The sequence below is a fragment of the Podarcis tiliguerta genome (assembly GCF_965153285.1).
Source record: "Podarcis tiliguerta genome assembly, chromosome: 5".
In the NCBI taxonomy this organism is placed as follows: domain Eukaryota; kingdom Metazoa; phylum Chordata; class Lepidosauria; order Squamata; family Lacertidae; genus Podarcis; species Podarcis tiliguerta.
The window spans coordinates 68,474,446-68,493,362 of NC_139538.1; the positions used below are offsets into that span (position 1 = coordinate 68,474,446).

The 18,917-nt window shown below is 40.0% G+C and overlaps 1 protein-coding gene across 1 annotated transcript in view; it reads left to right on the forward strand.

The window, feature by feature from the left end:
- The window catches only part of CDH23 (cadherin related 23), a 406,157-nt gene that overhangs the window by 154,927 nt on the left and 232,313 nt on the right, over nucleotides 1–18,917 (forward strand). The window contains exons 8-9 of the mRNA XM_083441382.1: nucleotides 806–934; nucleotides 12,043–12,121. Of these exons, the coding sequence (XP_083297508.1) occupies nucleotides 806–934; nucleotides 12,043–12,121 (208 nt within the window). The remainder of the gene's footprint in view (nucleotides 1–805; nucleotides 935–12,042; nucleotides 12,122–18,917) is intronic.

The following is an 18,917-nucleotide window of genomic DNA, read 5'->3' on the forward strand; positions in this document are numbered from 1 at the left end:
CTGTCACTGGAGACGTAGGCCACTGCAGTGGCTTTGAGTGATTTTCCCCATCTCCAGCCCTTTTGAACTGGCTTGGCCACTGCACTCCATGCTCTAGTAACTCCCAGACTAAATTAGTGCAGTGTGTTCCACATATGGCTGCTGTTGAAGATGACTTGCAAACTTCTGTTGGCCCAAAATTGCAGCAGTCTGATTACTAGCTGGAGTTCTGTTTAGATTTTGCTTAAACCCTGATCTTAAAACTGTAGCACTGATTGCCAGTTTCTTTCTGGGCCCAATTCAAGGTGCTCATGTTCATGTATAAAGGCCTGAATGACTCAGGTCCCCAAAACCTGAAAGACCACTTCTTTGCCTACAGACCCCCTCTGGTGTTAAGATTGGCAAAAGGGCCTCTTGGGGGTTCTACTACCATCAGAAGCTCAGGGGCAGGAGAGGATCTTCTCTGTGGCAGCCCCTAAATTGTGGAACTCTCTCCCCACTGAAATGTTATATCACCTCCAGCAAATGCTGGATACACGTGTCTGTGGCCTGTCTTTTGACACCATATAGACCCACTTTGTTTTTGAGATTGTAAATTGTTTTAAATTATTTTTAACATTGTGTTTTAATTGTTGTAAGCTGCCCTGGGGCCATAGGGTGAAGGAGGGGTATATTGTAATCGTAATAAATATGACAGCTTTTAGGTTCATTTCTACAGCTTGAACTTTGCTGTAGGAGACAGCAATGAAAAGATGTTAAAGGGAAATGGTTTCCATTGTTTTCTATTTAATTCTCTTTCAATATTTTCCCTCTCTTCATTTTTAAGGACCAAGATAAAACCAAACCACTTTCTACTTTGGCCAATCTAGCGATCACCATCACAGATGTGCAAGATATGGACCCAATCTTCATCAACCTGCCATACAGTACAAACATCTATGAGAACTCTCCTCCGGTAAGAGCTTTAGATCGGCATCTTGTTAAGGATTAAGAGAGCTGTTGAGAACGTCTCCCACATAATCCCAATTGAATCTTCTTTTGTCTGCAGTTTTGTTGTATTAAGAAGTGGAAGTGGGAACTGGAACAGAGAGGAGAGGAAGCAGATATCAGAACAAGGCAAACTAGGTGCTATACTTTAAAAAAGATGGGAGGGGGCATCTTTTGTTATTTTCTTTGCATCTGATTTGAACATAGATTTGTAAGATACTGGAATACAGTACAGGACTACAAAATTGTTAAAGGGGGAATACAGGAGAGAGAGTGATTTCTCCATTCCGGATAGGACTCTGTTTGTTAGGGAGAAACCACTGTGAGACAAGTGGCTCAGTTGTTGATATGTGCAAAGTAATTATTTTTGTTAGTATTCACTTCTGAATAATGCAGAAACATTTGTTCACTATCCAAACATGTACCAACTCGGAACTGTGAAAGCTAGAAGAAGGTACCACAGCTGCTGATGTTGTCAATATAAGCGATTCCGGACCTCTTACAGAAAATTATTACTTTCCTTCCTTAATAAAGGGTGTGTTAAATATTTGACCAATAAAGCACTTGATCTTAACTTAAAAGGCTGATAAGTAGCTGGAGAAGAGGGAAGTCACTGATTAATACAGATGGTTGTAGGAACTGCACACACATCGTTCCAGATTTTATATTAAAGCTTTCCTTCACATGAGACAATATAAGCAGTAGAGGAGGCGGAAAGAAATCCTGCCTAGTACATTAATAACAAGAAGGAAAGAAGAATGATATGGTATTACAGAAATGGAAATCCCCACTAGCATCTGAGATTATGTACTGGATCACCTTCACTGCATGACCTTGTGCCTGTAGAAGGAATATCTCTCAAATTAAATGACAATATAGCAGTGTCTGGAACTAAATGGTCCTTTTCTATTGACACTTTCGGTAACATACATAACAATTAATGTCAAGTAGCAGACTTTTTTACACAGGACATTGTAGTGGGGCAGGGGGAGCCCTGGAGAGGATTTGTGTCTGATGTGAAATACAAATATTTCTTAAGAATACAGTCTTCAAGTTTATTTATAAGATACCTTAATTTGTCTTTCCCCCTATCTAATTTGATCCAAATAGCAGTCTAAGCAGGGAAAGCCAACTCCCATCAACTGCAGCCAGAGTCAGGGGTCAGGGGAGTTATACTCCAACGACTTCAAGTGGGGGGTCACTTTGCTAGCCCTAGTCCAAAGGAATTAATGTAAGAATAAGAATTCTGACCCAGTGCATTTCTTCTTAGGGTATACTGAGTTTATACTGTCTGATTTCCACATCATGTTCTCTGTTGTCATTTGGACTCTGTTAAACAGGTAAATGTTCAGAGAAGGTCCTCTATGTGACTGATGGATCGAGGATGTACAATGACATGTATTTTTCCTCTAGGGAACTGTTTGGGAAGTCAATAGAGAGAGCACAGAGGAACATAAAATTGCTTGTGCATGCTGACATTTGCCTCTGTTGTTCTCAGCCTAACAAAAAAAACCCAACAACTCACGTCAAAACAACAGCATTGAATTATTATTCTTATCTATCTTCCCTCTCAATATTCTTTGAATGCTTTTATATCTCCAAGGGATTTGCTTGTATCTCCGGCCAATACTTTCTGCAACCTAATTGGTTCAGTGCTTCTGAGAATAGTGGACAGATGTAAAACATATCCAGAAACACTAATGAATAATTTTCACTCAAATTATGAGGCTTTATTGGTTCCCTTCATCTAGAAATAATCAGTGGGAGGGTCCTTTCTTTCTTTTTTAAGCAGCAATGAAATAGCTTGCAGAGAATTTTTATCTGGACCACTTTTCACGTTGTAGTCTCAATACATACTACATGAGCATAAGTATTTTAAACTTACGAGTGCAATAGAAATTTCTAAAATCACTGGTGTGCCATTTCTATCCTGACCTACCACATTACGTGTGTTGTATAGAGAACTTGCCATGGTGAAGTGCTTGCAGTATATGTATATACCAACATTGAATTTGGATGATGCACGTTGTCATAAATGGATTTTCCTAGTATGCTTGGGCAGAGCTGCACTCCTGACTCCAGCATCACCACAGTTTACCTGGGTGGTACTGAGGCGGGGAGGTAGTGAATCAGGGAAGGGCCATAGGTTGATGGGAGAGCATCTGTTTTACCTTCAGAAGGTCCCATGTCCAGTCTCTGGCATCTTCAGGTGGGGCTGGGAGAAATACCTGCCTGAAACCCTGGGGAGGTGCTGACAGTCAGTGTAGACACTACTGAGCTACATGGACCAATGGTCTGATAGAAGGCAGCTTGTTAAGTACAGTAGCACCTCGCCTTATGTTACCCTCAGGTAACATTAACTTTAGGTTGCGAAAGCGGCAACCCGCAGAAGCGGTCTACCGCTTCTCCTCCAGTTGCGAAAACCTCAGGATCCGGATGGACCTCCAGAACACATCCTGTTTTTAACCGGAGGTACCACTGTACCAATCTGATGCTCCAGCTGGTGTATTCACATAGCCCCAATCTTGCCACCACCATGCCTACTGCTGCTGGTGGTGTAAGCAGAGTGGCTCCATGGCTCTTCCTTGACACAATGGTTGCTACTGGATTTCTGATGCTAAAATCTGAAGGTCTACGTGCCTTTTCCTGTGTTAATATGGTTATCTGCTCTTGTTGCACATGCAGGCCTCTCATACATGAAAGGTGCTCCTTCTTATGCTGATTTAATAGGCTGAACAAAGGTCAGGAAAGGACTCCAGCGATTGTTCTTGGTCTGTCTACTTACATTTCTCTCTCTGTTTATCAGTAGTGCGCAGCATGCCTGATTTTTTTCTATCTCTGTATCAAGCAGGAGCGCCTAATCTAAAACTTTATACATTACCTAATAAAATCCTCCTTTTTGGGATTATTGCATCAAATTTTAATTTCCTCACTCAAGTAACAGCATGTCACCCAGCCTGTCACTGAAGAGCCGACAGAAGGAAAAGAACTGGATAAACGGCAGCAAATTACTGCAAGCAGATTCCTATCAGCCCTTTGACTGGAATTAAGGAGTGCGAAATAGGATTTCTTGCCTCTGGAATCTGCTGTGGCGGCTTTCTTCAGCACCCTTCTCTTCCCCTCCCCACCCCCAGCTCCTCCTCCTGCGATATGGGGTTCCAGTTTGCCTTTTAAGTCCTTAATCCTATAATAGAAGAAAGGAAGGAAGGAATGCTATAGTTTCATTTTTATAGAACAAGTATATTGTGATGTAACACAAAAACACTTTTCATGTGCCCTTGGTGACCTCTTTCCCCCCTAAACATGATATAACAGACAGGAAAGTGGGGGGAGACCTTGCAAGCGATTTATCTGCCTGTGCCTTCTTTCTTAAAATGTGACATATTCTGAGGCCTATACAGCTCCGATTCTGCTTGTGTAAACCCAATGCATGCATGTGCACGTACACAGTGTCCAAGCAAATAAAGGGGAAATTGATTGATTGATTGGTTAACAGAATTTATATACTGCTCGGCTGTAAGAAAGCCCCTTGAGCAGTTTATAAAAGTATAAAATAAAACATTAAAGTTACTAATTTTTTAAAAAGTTAAAAACAGCTATTTAAAAATATTAAAAGGAAAGTTAAAAGCAACGGTAGCTAAAAACTAATAAAGTGCATGTAGCTTCTGCATGTCTGGGTAGACTTGCCTAAACAAAATGTTTTAAGCAGGTGCCAGAAAGTGTACAGCGAAGGTGCCTGCACAGTGCCAATAGGCAGGAGTGTAGGTGCTGCTACACGGAAAGATCGATTCATCACGAGTGTAGAATGAGTTATTATGTGGCACCTGTAACAGTTCCCATTCTGCAAGATTGAGGCAGCTGAGTGATCCTATTTAGGGTAAGGCGACCCCGTAAGAAAACTGGTTGCAAGCTGTTAAGGTGGTTTAGAGTAGTAACACCTTCATAGTAACACCTTAAACCATTGCCCTGTTAGTTATCCTTAGTGACAGTGGCACAACTCTGCATTGTAGGAGTGTTGACAATCGATGGACAACATCAATTCCATTAGGAAGGCACTGGTTTCCTTTTACAACTCGGTGGTTCCTGTTTCAATGAAAAACCAACCAGTTAAGCAATTGTTCCCTTGCAAAATTTTGAGTCCACAACTGAAAGCGCCCTCAGTTTGCTGTCCCAGGACTTTAATCTGCATGGGGAAAAGCTGAGGACCCGGTTTATATATACACCCTTAAAGATTTTGTGATCACGGTGGGTGATGTGTTTTAATTCTGGCCTAGTAGCTACCCCTATAACAAATAGATAACATCTTCCTCCAGGTCCTCATTTAAGAAAGAACATCATGTTAAAGAAACAGAGTTGATCTGTGCTGTCACTGCCCCAGAGGCTCAGTGTGTCTTGGTTAATTCCTCCTTATAATATTTTAGTCTACCTGTGAGTGTTTTATTAGAAGCTCAACATTTTATTAAAGGGGATCTAGAATAGATCATCTCCCTTTCACTGGAAAAGGAAGATGGTGAAGAATATATATATATATATATATATATATATATATATATTCTTTTTAAAAGCAGGTGTGTATTATTTTAGCAGAAGAGTTTGGTAGGTTCCACAATGTCTCCCTTTCATTTATGCCTTGTGAGGGAAGGGTTTTCCTGTTCAAAACTATTGTTATCTGCAGCACTTTTGCACAGCCACTTGCTCTGCTGAGCAGCAGTTAAGCTGCAGATGATGATATACAGAATATCCTCAGAAAAATAGTTGTAATGTCTGGGGTTCCCTTTTGTTTTCAAAAGCAAACCCGAATACAGATAAGACCCGGAGAAACCAAGGGTTGCTTCATATTAAGATGAAGTCCTGATGGACATTGTGCGAGTTGCCTACCAATCTACTTTTGACACTTCCAGGTGTAAATGAGAACGGTATGCATGAACTTATCATTCCCTCTTTGGGAGCACAAATAAGACCCCAGTCCTGCATTCCCTTATTTAGAAGGAAGCCCCTTTGAACTCAATGGGATTTACTGCTTGGCAGGGGGTTGGACTCGATGGCCCTTGTGGTCTCTTCCAACTCTATGATTCTATTCTACTTCTGAGGAGTCATGCACAGGATCACACTGTTCCTTGATATATGAGTATATGTACCCTGTGTCGATGACCTTGGATTCAACACAAAGGTCCTTCAGAGAGGAAAGCCCTTTCTCCTTTACAATGCGAACCAAGAGTACTAAGCTATTTCTGCCTATGATCATAACACATGGAGGCCACAAAAGGTTTGGCTTGTTAGGGTAAAGCTGCCCCATAAATATTTACAAACCATTTGCTATTCCTGCGCCATCACTAAACCCACCCTGCTCAGCAGCTGCCTTCCTTTTGAAATGTGCCGCACGGTTTGTGACACTTACCATTCTAAGCTACGCTCTCTCTTTTGACAAGTGATGAGTGAACTGTCAGATAGGCCATGGTTTCACCCAGTGCTTTTGGAATGTAGGAGCACTTCAGTTTACAAATGAGATGCCAGAACTTCATGTCTCTCCCGTGGGAATTACAAATTAAAGGGTAGCACGTTGGGGATGGGATCACTAAATCTTGTTTTATGCAGAATTATTTCTTTTCCTGCGTATTAGTTTCTTCACTGCCATTTTCGAATCTTTATGTAGACTCAAATTCTTTCCAGTTGGTTGAAAATTTGGGGTCATTGCAAGATGTCCTTAAGCCCAAATCGCTCCCCATTGAAATCAGTCGTAGATTATATAGAACTGGGAGTGTGTAGAAGCATTAAACTATTGAAAGCAAGAAGGTTCTTCATGTGTATTCAAAGATGAATGAGGGTCTAAATCATCCTCATGGCTTGAATATCTCCAAACAAGATATTTGAAAATAGCATAAAGATAACCACAATTTAAGAGAATTAACTCATTTTGGAAAAAAGCCCTTATATTCAAAGACTAGAGACCATTTGCTGTAGAAATATATTATTTGCTTTTCATGGTAAATGGAATCTTTTTGTTAGTAAGGAACTTACTGCCCCCACCAACAAAATTTGGATTTTCAATATTTTGAGATATAAAGCTGCTCATATGATAACGGATAGGTAATACAAATAGATAATTATTGTTTGTATAATTTAATTACTATATAATCTATTCATAGTATAACATCTGATCTTTATTGTGTGAATCTTCTAATGGTTTTCTCATTTAATTTTTTTTAAAAATAAGATATGGACCATTTAATCAAAATTTAAGAATATTTAAGCAATATACATAAGATGGTGTAAAATATTTATCAAAATTTATCTCTTTTCCAACACATGAAAGAAACAGGACACGAAATTAATTTTGCAGATTCCAAATTGCTCTTTAACATGGAACATCACCACAAGAGAATAATCATGGAAGCCATCGAGATAGAGAAACACCCTCACAACATGAACAAGCGTGACGACACATCCCGCTTGCCAGACATCTGGAAATTAGCCCTCCCCACAAAATCTGACACCAGATCCAGAGGCACACAGAACGCCATCACCAATCAACCACACCAGACCCAAACCCAGACCCTCTCCACAGATAAATTACAGACACCATCCAGTAGCCAAACCAGGGTGGCACCTCCGGATGCTGCACCCCCCTGCAATCCCTACACAGATCTGGCTGGCACAGGCCACAAAACCACAGCTCGCCCCTATACACGAAGCCAAGCCAGAGCACAACCAAGTGCAGTACAGCCATCTTCTCAGAAAAACTCTTCACAAAGTTCAAGAGTTCAAGACACGAAGGCTTTAGCAACTAATCCACACCTAATGACCCACCTAAGTGGGATTCAGGAAATCACTCAAGAAATCACTCAAGATATCCCTCAAGTAATTAAGGAACAAAAGAAGAAAAGGCACACTAGCCTGGGAACCTCCTCTCTGCCCAGAACATTGGAGGCTATACACCACACCTCCTCAACAGTATTTATAGGAACTCAAACACTGAGATCCTGCTCTGTTCTAGTAACAAGAAGCCGAAAGCACCAGCCTGAAGATGACGAGTGAGACCTCGTCGAAACGTCGCCTAGACACCCCAACTTTTACACGGGAAGACACCCGAGGACACCAAAACCTGCAATCAAATAATGATAAATACAGGAAAAATCAAACGTTTGCTCCTATAAATTATTGGTTACTTAAAAAAACAGGATACAGTGTACACATTGAAATCCATTCATGTGCAGACACATACCATTCCCATCAAACGTAGAGAGCTGTGTCTTAACTGGCTGATTGCTTGGCTTCCAGGAAGAGAGTAATTGGCAGCAGGACTCTGCAGCCAGCCCCACCCCTGCTTCCCTGCTACTCAGGTGTTGCCTGCCAGTCTGCTGAGCAGCAGAGGGGAGACCATGAGGAGGAGAGGTGACCTTATGAGAGGTCAACTCAGCAGCAGGAAAAACAAGACTGTAGAAGGGGAGGCGTTCGGAAACATGGTGCTGGGGTGCTGAAAGAGGCTCACTGAAGTCCTACGTGCTAGAAATTCCCTACTCTTGCTATAAGGAAATGCAACTGCCTGAATCTAAGTCATGAGTACCATGTTTGTTTTTCATTTAGCAGAGTATACCCCTGATCATGTCAGAGGTCTTGTGCTTTCTCAAGTCTTTCATCTTACATGACATGTAGCAGCTGCTACTATTCAGGGTGCATTTATAAGAATTTGTCATGAAACCAGTAGTACATTATAAAGAAATAATCTCACGATGAGTATCTCGCATCAAAAGTAAGCACGAGGATTGAGTAATTGTGATCTTTTGGAACATTTGCTGTTTGCTTACAAAGTGGCAAATGATTCCACAGGGAACTAATTGCTTTTGCAAAACAGCCAAGCCTTGGACTGGGGGATTCCAATGCCTTTGAATGTCAGTATATAAACTTAGTTCATGACAGTGCTCTGAAGGCTGCTGTGGCTAAATTGAGCAGATAGCTATAGAGGGGCTAGCCAGAACTGAGTGCTGTATATGACGGCACTAAACATTTTGCTTTAAAAATAGTTTTTAAAAAGCGAGGAAGATGGTGGAAATGGTTTGTGCATGCAAATATGAGGAGCTGCCTTATACAGAAATAGTTGATGACTGGTCCAACTGCTCAAGTAGACTGTACTTGGCAATGGATGTCCAAGATCCTACGAGAACGGTTTCTCAGACTTGCTACCTGAGGTGCTGTAGCTGGAGATGGCAGGAACTGAATGTAGGAATTCATGCATTTAAAGGAATGTACTCTGCTGTTGAGCTACGTTAAATTTTGACTAAACTAGCTTGCCAGACTAAGGAGTGATGGTAAATGTAAGTGACCTGTAGCCTCTTTAGCTGTATTTACTGGCTTGGAAAACATAATCATTGTTGATGATTTAGACACTCTCCCTTCCTTTAGTAGCATGGCTGTAGCACGGTATTTTATTCAAAGGTCAGTTACCAAGGATTTATAGTTAATGTCTTCAGATTAATGTGAACACATTCGTAAAGTGTCTTTTGAAATGCCCGGAATACAGTCTATGGCTTCAAAGAACTTTCAGCACAACATTTTGAAAAATAGTTTTCTGTATCTATAGTATTGAAGGAGCCCAATATGAAACTGTAGGTTTTAATAGCACTTACAAAATGGATTTGTTTTGTTGCTGCTAGTGAGTAACCGTCACCTCTCTGTTTGTGTTAGATTTATTCATGGGAATGCATAGTTAAGGACGGTCAAAAGTGTTCATATAGATTTTAAAAAATTACCTTTTGAACACATTTGTTTTTTTCATATGCAAGCCTGCGTATATACATGTATAAAATACAAAGTGTGTGTTGTGTGTGTTAGAGATGCTACTAATGTGCTGACCAAAATATGGTTATTCTTCAGATCTTGCATATCTGCCTCAAAAAACATACCAAAATGTATATAGAATTTCATTTTAAGGATAAAATACCTTTAGAAATGCATATTTTGTGAGAAAATGTGTTTGAAAATGCCTGCGTTTGAATGCAGATTTTCTGCCTATAACTGAGATAACTGAGCTGTATCTTTCTCATTTGTCAGGAAAATTGTTAGACTTCAGGTGTATTTATATTTGTCTATTAGAAGTAGCTATTTCTGTCGATTACACCAATTTACACAATGCCAAGATTAAAAAAACAAATAACTGGCTGTCTAAAAGTACTTATGAAGAAAAATGGGGCTAATAAGGTATTTGGATAAGAGATAGAAGTGAAGCAACTCTGTCTGACCTTCGGCCTTCATCTGATGAATTACAATGTTAGTTTGCTGCTGCCAAGGCAGATGTGTGTTCTTGCTGTCTCATTAGACTGCAAATGCCACTGTTGGCATTTTTTTTTCCTGAGGGCAAAATGGACACCTCTTTTCCCTGGGTCTCAATAAACAAAGGAAAGCAGAACAGCCTAAAGCCATAAAATATGTTCACACTACATTAATTATTATTATGTGTGTAAATATGGGCATTTGTTGAGTAACCATGACCTTAGGAGAAAATTCATAGCTTTTATGCTGAAAGATGTAGAGGCTAAGGGGAAAAGAAGGCTCTAGCTCAGTAACTCTGATCTGTAGATGGAGGGTGTTCTTGCCTATACATGCCACCATCTAAGTGTGGCCTTCCCTGTTCCCTTCCCCATTGTGGACAGTTTCCCTATTACACATCCAGAGCTGCCTTTTGATGCAGGTGGTTGGTTGAAGCTCCATAACCATTACAGAGCCCTGTATGAATTTTCATTCTGATTCTAGCCACATGAATGAAGACTATCTTGAGTATTATGCAACACACCATAGCTGAAGGCTTAAAACCAGGGGTTCTGGGTTGGAATCATAATTCTCCTTCTCTGTGCACCCTTTGACTGACCTTTTCACCCAGACTTTACCAACCTGGTACCAATCTGGGGCTGAAGAGAGTTGTAGTCCAAAACATATGGAAGGCACCAGGTTGTTCAAGGCAGCTCTAACCAATATCCTACTCCTTAGGAAGAAACAGAGACTGGCTGTTCAAAGTGAGGAATTTCAGGTGTGCTTGCAGTCGACTTTTGTTGTCCATTTTATTGAAGGAGTGTAACTTTTCAATGGAGACAGGAGGTGGCAGCAGAAAAAAAGGACCAGGAAGTCTTGGTTACTTACTTGACAGAGCTGCTTCATTCAAAGAATAATGGAGAAACTAATTTTAGTTTGGGGAAGAGGGTATAGGAGTATCTCTCCAAGCTGTACGTCATTGGCAATAGTAGAAAATGATTACCGTGCAAAATTTGATGCGTGGAACTACAAGCTTAGACAGTTATTATTGAGCAACTCATCATAGTAAAATAAACAACTCACTGTTCTTTTCAGAAGCAGCAAAAAAATGAGGTAGAGTCCATAAGTTGCTTGTGCATTTTAGATCTGTACCTGCCTCCCATGGCCTCTGTTTGGGATTTCTTTGTTTCAGCTCCCAGGAGTAAGTGACCCAAATCAGAAGCAAAGCTCTGTCACTAATAGCCACATTCACCTTGGTGACCTAACTTCAGCTCCAGCTCCTTGGACACATGATAAGTGACAAAGGAAATGGTGTTGGAGCATCCACGTACATTTTTAAAAACAGAAGACACCATTCAATTCCTCTCATGCCTGACCACAAGAACATGGATGCCCCATGGGTCATGTTCAGTTAGTGTCATTTTGAGGGTTGCAGGTCAAGACTGAGGTTTAGTACAATAGGTGTGTAGGAGTGGAAGTCTTGGATATTAAAAGGCTACCATTAGCTGCGGGAGTTTGCTCTGGAAATCCAGCAAGATGCTTTTTGTAGTCCTTGAGCACCTCGCAAATAGCTCATGATTAAATTAAGTAAGATAAGCAATTTCAGCATCTACTGCTGACTTGCCCATGCTCTCTTTAGACAAGCTGGGCTTGCCATTGGATCCGTTCATAAGGGCTATTTAGCATGTTTGGAGTTAGGAATTATGAAACAAATTGCAAGGGTATGCAGTGGAGAACTGCCCAGTAAGGATGATAAATGATACGGAAACAAATTCAACAGTGCCTGCAAAACTGGAATCCTCTTTTTCCCCCTCTTTCCTTTGTGGTCCACAGGGTACAACTGTGCGTATGATAACTGCAATCGACCAGGACAAGGGACGTCCCAGAGGTATTGGCTACACAATTGTGTCAGGTGAGTCCATAAGGAGTTCTTGTAGAGCAAGCATGATTGCGAAGTTAGAGGAATTGGCCAGGTGACAATCTTCCTGGCACTCAATCCAAGCTATAAAGTATTAGACTTTCACAGCAGAACATTAAAGACAATTCCTCTCTTCATAACATCTATTGATAAACCATATCATTTTTGCATGCAACCACTTCTACAATCCCATTTTAAAATGTTCTGTGAGTCTATTCTTAAAAAAAAAGTTTATATATTTGTAGAACACACACAAGTCAATAAAAACAACATCTAAACAGATATCGACATATAATCAAACAGCAAAAGAACCCTAAGACTCACAGTATCTTGAAAAGTTCTGAATTTTAAAATAAAAGATTATATTTACAAAAATTAATATAAGGAGACCAATTACTGATAAAACAATCCCATTTTTTGCCTATTTTCCACCATATTCTTTACTCTTACGGTGTGAATGAATTAACTGTATGATATCAGTAATTGTGTTTGTATTATGTTTTGACAAACATAATGTTAGACTAGAGATCAATCAGTGAAGAAGAGGAATTTTTTAATTTTTATCTGAGCATGAACTGAGCTTCAGGAATCAAGATGTTGTTTTCAGATGTGTGTCTGTTATCCCTGGCTAGAGCTGTTAAGCTGTTGTTTTGCCATTAATGACTCTCAACATTTATGTTTTTGCAACGTTCTTTTCACTGTTCTGTAACAAACAAAGAATATTCAAAGTATCTGAACTGAATTTGGAAATCTCCTAGAACACACACAGGAACTTAATAAAATTGTGTCTGAAGAAGAAATAGGGGGTTGAAATAAATAAAATAAAGTATCCATCATGTTGTCTCAAAAAATATGCCATCTTCATAATTTTAGTTTTGAAGTATGTGAATTTGCAAATTCATATTTGAACTCCATATTTCTATTTGTTTTGTCTAGTGATAAGCCACTCAAGTTTATCACTTGTTTATAAGAAACTGGATTTGAGACTGCTTTGCTACTGCCATTACTGCTCTTGGTTCTAAATAGGATATTTCTATTTTACCATCCCTCCCTTTTTTCAGTTACAGTTGGCTTGAGGTTTGTAAGTGAGGTGTAAATTTTTGTGTAGATTTTATTATTGTTGTTTGTTTCTCCACACCCTCCTTTTAGCATGTTTTGGGAGAGAACTGTCAATAATGGAAATCTTGATGCAGACAAAACTGCAGGATTTGTGAATTTCTGTATCCATTTTGTGCACTGAAACTGTCCCAGGCAGGCAGCTTGGTGATAAACCTCCAGGCCCTTCCAAAAGACCAGTAATCACAACCTTTAATCCAAATATCCCATGGTAGAAACTGCACTGGTAAAACTGGAGCTGGGCAACATTTCTAGAAATCCATAGGTTCTCCTTATTCTCTCTCCTCCTCCACCTGCAGTATCATGTATTATTTTCACAACACTCAAGTGTGCTTCAAGCAATATTTTCAGTGTTTCCCTTTCTCTACAGAGGCCAGTTTCTGTTTTTAAAGCTTAAAAAAAATATCAGTATCATTAATTATATTTGATCTTGAAAAAATGTTTTACTGCTGTGAAAAAAAATTATAGGATGGCCACAGGTGTGTTGCTTCTTTCTTGACACCCGCTATTATGCATTTGATCTCAGCCTAGCAAAATCATATAGCATGGTTGACAGCCAACATTTGCTAGCTGATCAGACAGAAAAAACCCATCTATGGAGTGGTCTGGGTCTTTCCCCTGTTCACCACTATAAAACTAGTAACTTTTCCTCTTCAGAGTTTGAAGTTGTTTTTTTTAACTTTGCACTGTTGTTCACAAATATTTGTCAAGTTTAATAAAAAAAGTCACTTGCATAACCTGCTTTGGTATGCTCTAAATCCAAGGACAAATTCACTTGACCATGTTTACATAGTGAAGTCAACGGCCCTGTTCACACATAATGCTAAGCTAAACCACACATAAGCAATGCATGCTCAAACATGTAGGTACACAGAGCAAAAAACACGGCCACTTTGCTTCTCCTCCTGTTTGCTGCTTTGCTACCGGGAGCTGAGCCATGATTTTGCTTAGCATTACATGTGAACTTTGTCCATGGAGTTTTCTTGGAAGGGATACTGGAGTGGCTTGCTGGTTCCTACTCCAGGTGGATCACGTTTGGTCAAAACTCTCCACTATGACCTGTCCATCTTGGATGGCCCTGCACAGCATAGCTCATAGCTTCTCTGAGTTATTCAAGCCCCTTGGCCATGGCAAGGCAGTGATCTATGAAGGATCCATGCGTTTGACCAAACTGCAGGAGGCAGTGGAAGACAGGAGTGCCTGGCGTGCTCTGTGCTCTGGTCCATGGGGTCACGAAGAGTCGGACACGACTAAACAACTAAACAACAACAACATGTGAACTTGAACTTATAGTTTTTATCACTCCAAACAAACCATGAGCTGAAGTTAAGGTTTGTTCTTGGATTAGCGCATAGGGTTAATTTGAGAGAGAAAAACAACAACCCTGGGTTTACACATAATGCTAAGTCAAATCATAGTTTACCTCTGGGTGGTGTGGCAGCCGCAGGAACAGAAAGAAGCAAAGCAAGCACAATTTTTGCTCCCCATACCAACACACTTGCTTACTCATACAGAGCCGTAGTTTGGCTTATGAACCAGAACCAAATATTAGTGAGCTGATATTTCGAATGAAATAAATCCAGACTACAATTTACCATAGTAAGTTTGTTGTGGGGCTAGGTGAGACCATTCCTAAGGCTAGAAAAACATGTCAACATCTTGTGGGGAAGTTCTGCTATATGTGCAGGTGAAGCTCCTTGCATGAGCCAATACTTCTCCATGCATCATCTCCTTAAACATTTCTTATTTTCTGAATTGGTTATAACAGTTTTGTTTATCAGCACCGTCTTTGAGCTGGCCAATAGAATGGTCCATATTCTCTCACACCACCCTTATCCAACAGAGTTATTGCCAAAATAACCTGAACGTTCTTCTGGGGAATCTGTGTGCCTGCAGAGTAAGAGTCAGTCTCACAGCCATAATAAACATGATTGCATCTGTTGACATACATCAATAACTTAATCATTACCCCTGGGTCTATCACATTGGGGAGGCCACCTATCATCATAGAAAATCATGCAGAATACATCAAAGCCACAAGTGATTAAGCTGTTTTGCATTTTCTTTTTGGCTTGTGTCTGCAAGCTGAAACTGCAGTTTTGAAATCTGCTTGGAACTAGCTGATACTAACTCAACAGTTTTCAGTAGAAAGCATTATTGTGGGAAAAGGGGAATTTCTACTGGCGTATTTTGCCACATGCAGTTTGAGCATCTGATTTTGGCATGTGGTGAATTTAGTTACTCACCATTGTGGTGTATTTTGCTTCTGCCGGTGGTTCTATTATGCATTCTGGTTTTGTGCAGCCAGAAAACCCCCAAAATTACCTCTATAATAAATGTTTATTAGTAAGCCGCCTTGAGTCCCGTCAGGGAAAAAGGCAGGGTAGGTAGCTAGGAAGGAAGGAAGGAAGGAAGGAAGGAAGGAAGGAAGGAAGGAAGGAATTGTCTGTGCCTCCTTACTCCAGCAGACAGTACAGTTGGGTATCCCAGATGTCAGTGAACATTCACAGAGCCCTGGGCTCTCCTGAGTGCTGCATGATTGCAGAACAGCCTTATATAAATACACAAATTCAGATAGTAAGGTGAGCAGATGACAAGCTTATTGTCGGTTTGCCCATACGTGGACTTGTAATTCATAAAGAGAAGTCCTTTTGCAACACTGGAACTTAAGCCACAACTGGGGTTCCAGAAACCTAGTGGTGTGACAAGAATGGTAGTGGGAATGCCTGACCCTTTGGTGTTACTCTAGGCACTTGGAGCACTTCATATATCAGGGAACATCCTGTCTTGCAGCCCTGGTAGCTCACTGCATAGGGCAGTAGCACACAGATCTGCAGGTTTTTAGTTTTAGTGCTGACAGCTCCTACCTAGCATGAATAATAATTTGCTGGTTTTAGTTATGTGGATGAAGAAAGTAAGCACATAGTGTGTGGACAACTTGGACCTGCAACAAAATATTTCAGTCAGGAGTGCTCCTGTTCAGGATACAGCATTGCATCCTACCATCACCCATCCCTGCCTACAGTAAGGCAGTGTTCCGTAGCCTCTGAGCACGCTCATCTTCATGGAGCAGTTTTCAGGGTGTCGTTCCCCCTCTCCTTTGTTTCCCCACCACCTTAAAGGTTTTGCAGGTGGAAGGTGTTTTTTGTTTTGTTTTTTTGTATTTCTGCAAACTCTGTTGCTCACCTAAGTCTACTCATATTTCCCTCTTGCCTTTGGGTGGTGCTGTTTTGGCTGCATAAGGACCAGCACTCAGAAAGTTGAGTTCGCTATTGGTATAGATGATACATAACACCAGTGTGTGTATGTTCCTAAAAGGCAATTATTTAAGTTAGTGAAGGCTCCAGTAATCCATGCACCAAAGGCAAGTTTCATTTTTGGTTTTTGTCAATCCAGAAATATATAATTAGTTTGTCATTATCCCCTATTATTATGGTAAAGGTCAGTGAGTATATTTTCTGCTTGGGCTGGAGACATTTGCAAAATGTGCAAAAAGCTCTCTAATGTCAGAAGATAGCTGATGAATTTGATTAGGAATTAACTCAGCAATATTAAAAATGATTGTTGTAGGCTTTCCCCCACCCCCAATTGTTGAAGCTAAATTTAGGGTAGCAAAAGCAAACGAAATGTTCAATGAAAAGTAAAAATACTGATTTTATTTCCCCAATTTAATTAATTATCTCTCTGTTAAACTACAGGCATGGCGGTGAAGAAATATATAATAATTCTAGGCCAACATTTTCAAATTGTGTTTTATATTGTTTGCTTCAGAACATACTGCAGAAACTTTTTTATATACAGCCCTTCTACAAATACAAGGTTTTCACTTGACAGAAGAACATTAAAGCTAGAAGATGAAGCATAACCACTTCAAAAAAAAGAGTAAGGTCAAGCTCAAGTGATTCAGTTACAAAGATATCAAGTGTGCAATCACATTGTCTTATCAACTCCCATATATTTTCCTTTCATGGGTTGACATGGCTGAAGGTCCTCTTTTCTAGAAAAGGCTCAACTTGGCTGAGGAATAGAATTGTCTCTGAAATTTCACCTAAAGAGAAATTAAAAATGAAGGCTTGAGCTTCTGCTCAGGTGAAACAGATGCAGAATCTTAAGTGTAGTAATAGTAAAGTAATAAAACTAGTGAAATTCATTGGCAAGTAGGGATAGACAAATCAGTTTCAGTTTCACTCACTTGTTCATTTTTTCCAATCTTAAATTCAATCTCCACATTTCCACAAATTCATCAGCATATTTCTTCTAAGATACATGTTTATATGCAATTTTGCCTAATACACTCATTTTTCCTAATACAATGCATTCTAATGTAATTTCCACTACTATATGAATTTTTATGCACACCTTTATGTGCATTTTGTACAATTACTTTGCTAGAGAACTGCATTGCTAAAGTCAGAGAAGTGCAAGTTTCAAAGGATGCCTGTGTTTTACTTTGCATATTGTTTCAGAAAGTGAAAATTATGTAGGTTCATACATAATTTAAATGTGAATTGAATTGAATTTATCCCACTTCCCTATTAGCAAGATTTTTGCACTTTCCTAGGTTACCATTGGATTTCACATAAAGCAAAACTTGAAAAGAATTGAGAGGTTCTTTTTCAGATGAAATTTTTGGAGAAATCTGGACAGAATCCCAAAGGGGCATGGTAAAAAATTCTCAAATTCTATGTGGGTGGGTGCGACAAGGAACAATTAATTTTAAGGTCAACTGTTTCTTTAGTTTTGATGTTTGCTTCAAATCAGTAAGATGAGCTACTGTATGTGCCCCAATGCAATCTACACTGAGCTAGAAATTGCTGTCCTTAACCTGGATTCAAGTGATTCCTTTGCTTTCACTAAATTTAGCATAATGCCAGCATGTAGCTCAAAACCCATCTAATCGTACAGAGGCTAGCAACTAAAATGAAAGCAAAGGTAAATGTCACAAAGGACAACAGAACTGAGAAAAGCCACATGGCATTGGAAAATGCTAGAGATCTGAGGGTCATTTGTAAATTTTCCAGAATACCTTTTGGTAAACTAGAGTGCAACCAGCAAACGGCCCCCTCTAATATCACCATATAGGAAGCAATCCCTTGTTTGTGTTCACAAGCTGGGTTAGGCTGGTGATGTTCAGACACTGAGGTCAGGGCTGTGTTTTGAAGGACAGATAATTAATCCAGTAATGTAATCCACAGCTCCTTTTTTGGCAGATTTATGAAGATAGCCTCTGTCCCGGGGACTCTACCTCATCATCTTTCATTTCCCAGGCAAAGCTAGTGACTTGTTATATAACATGACCTGTTCTAGATAAGATTTTTCATTTAAGGAGCTCTTCAGGCTAAGAGAGATTGATGTCCTGGCAGCTTCCAAGGTGCAACAAGTGATGGAAAGACATCAGAAATGGGGTTGGGCAGTCAGGCTATTATTAATAACCATGAAGGGAGGAGTTAAATTTAGATGGCCGTTGCCATGCCAGTGGAGTGTGGGAGTCATAAAACTTAAGGTGTGTGTTACAACTATTGTCCCTGTCTACTAACTTGTAACAGAGTTGACTTTAGAACCTTACAGCAAAGGCAAGAAAAAAAATTGAGAAGCCGGGTGAATGGCCATATAAAATGGAAGAGTCAGTTTTTCTTGCCTATCTACCACATGCAAACACGGTCAAAAAATGCAG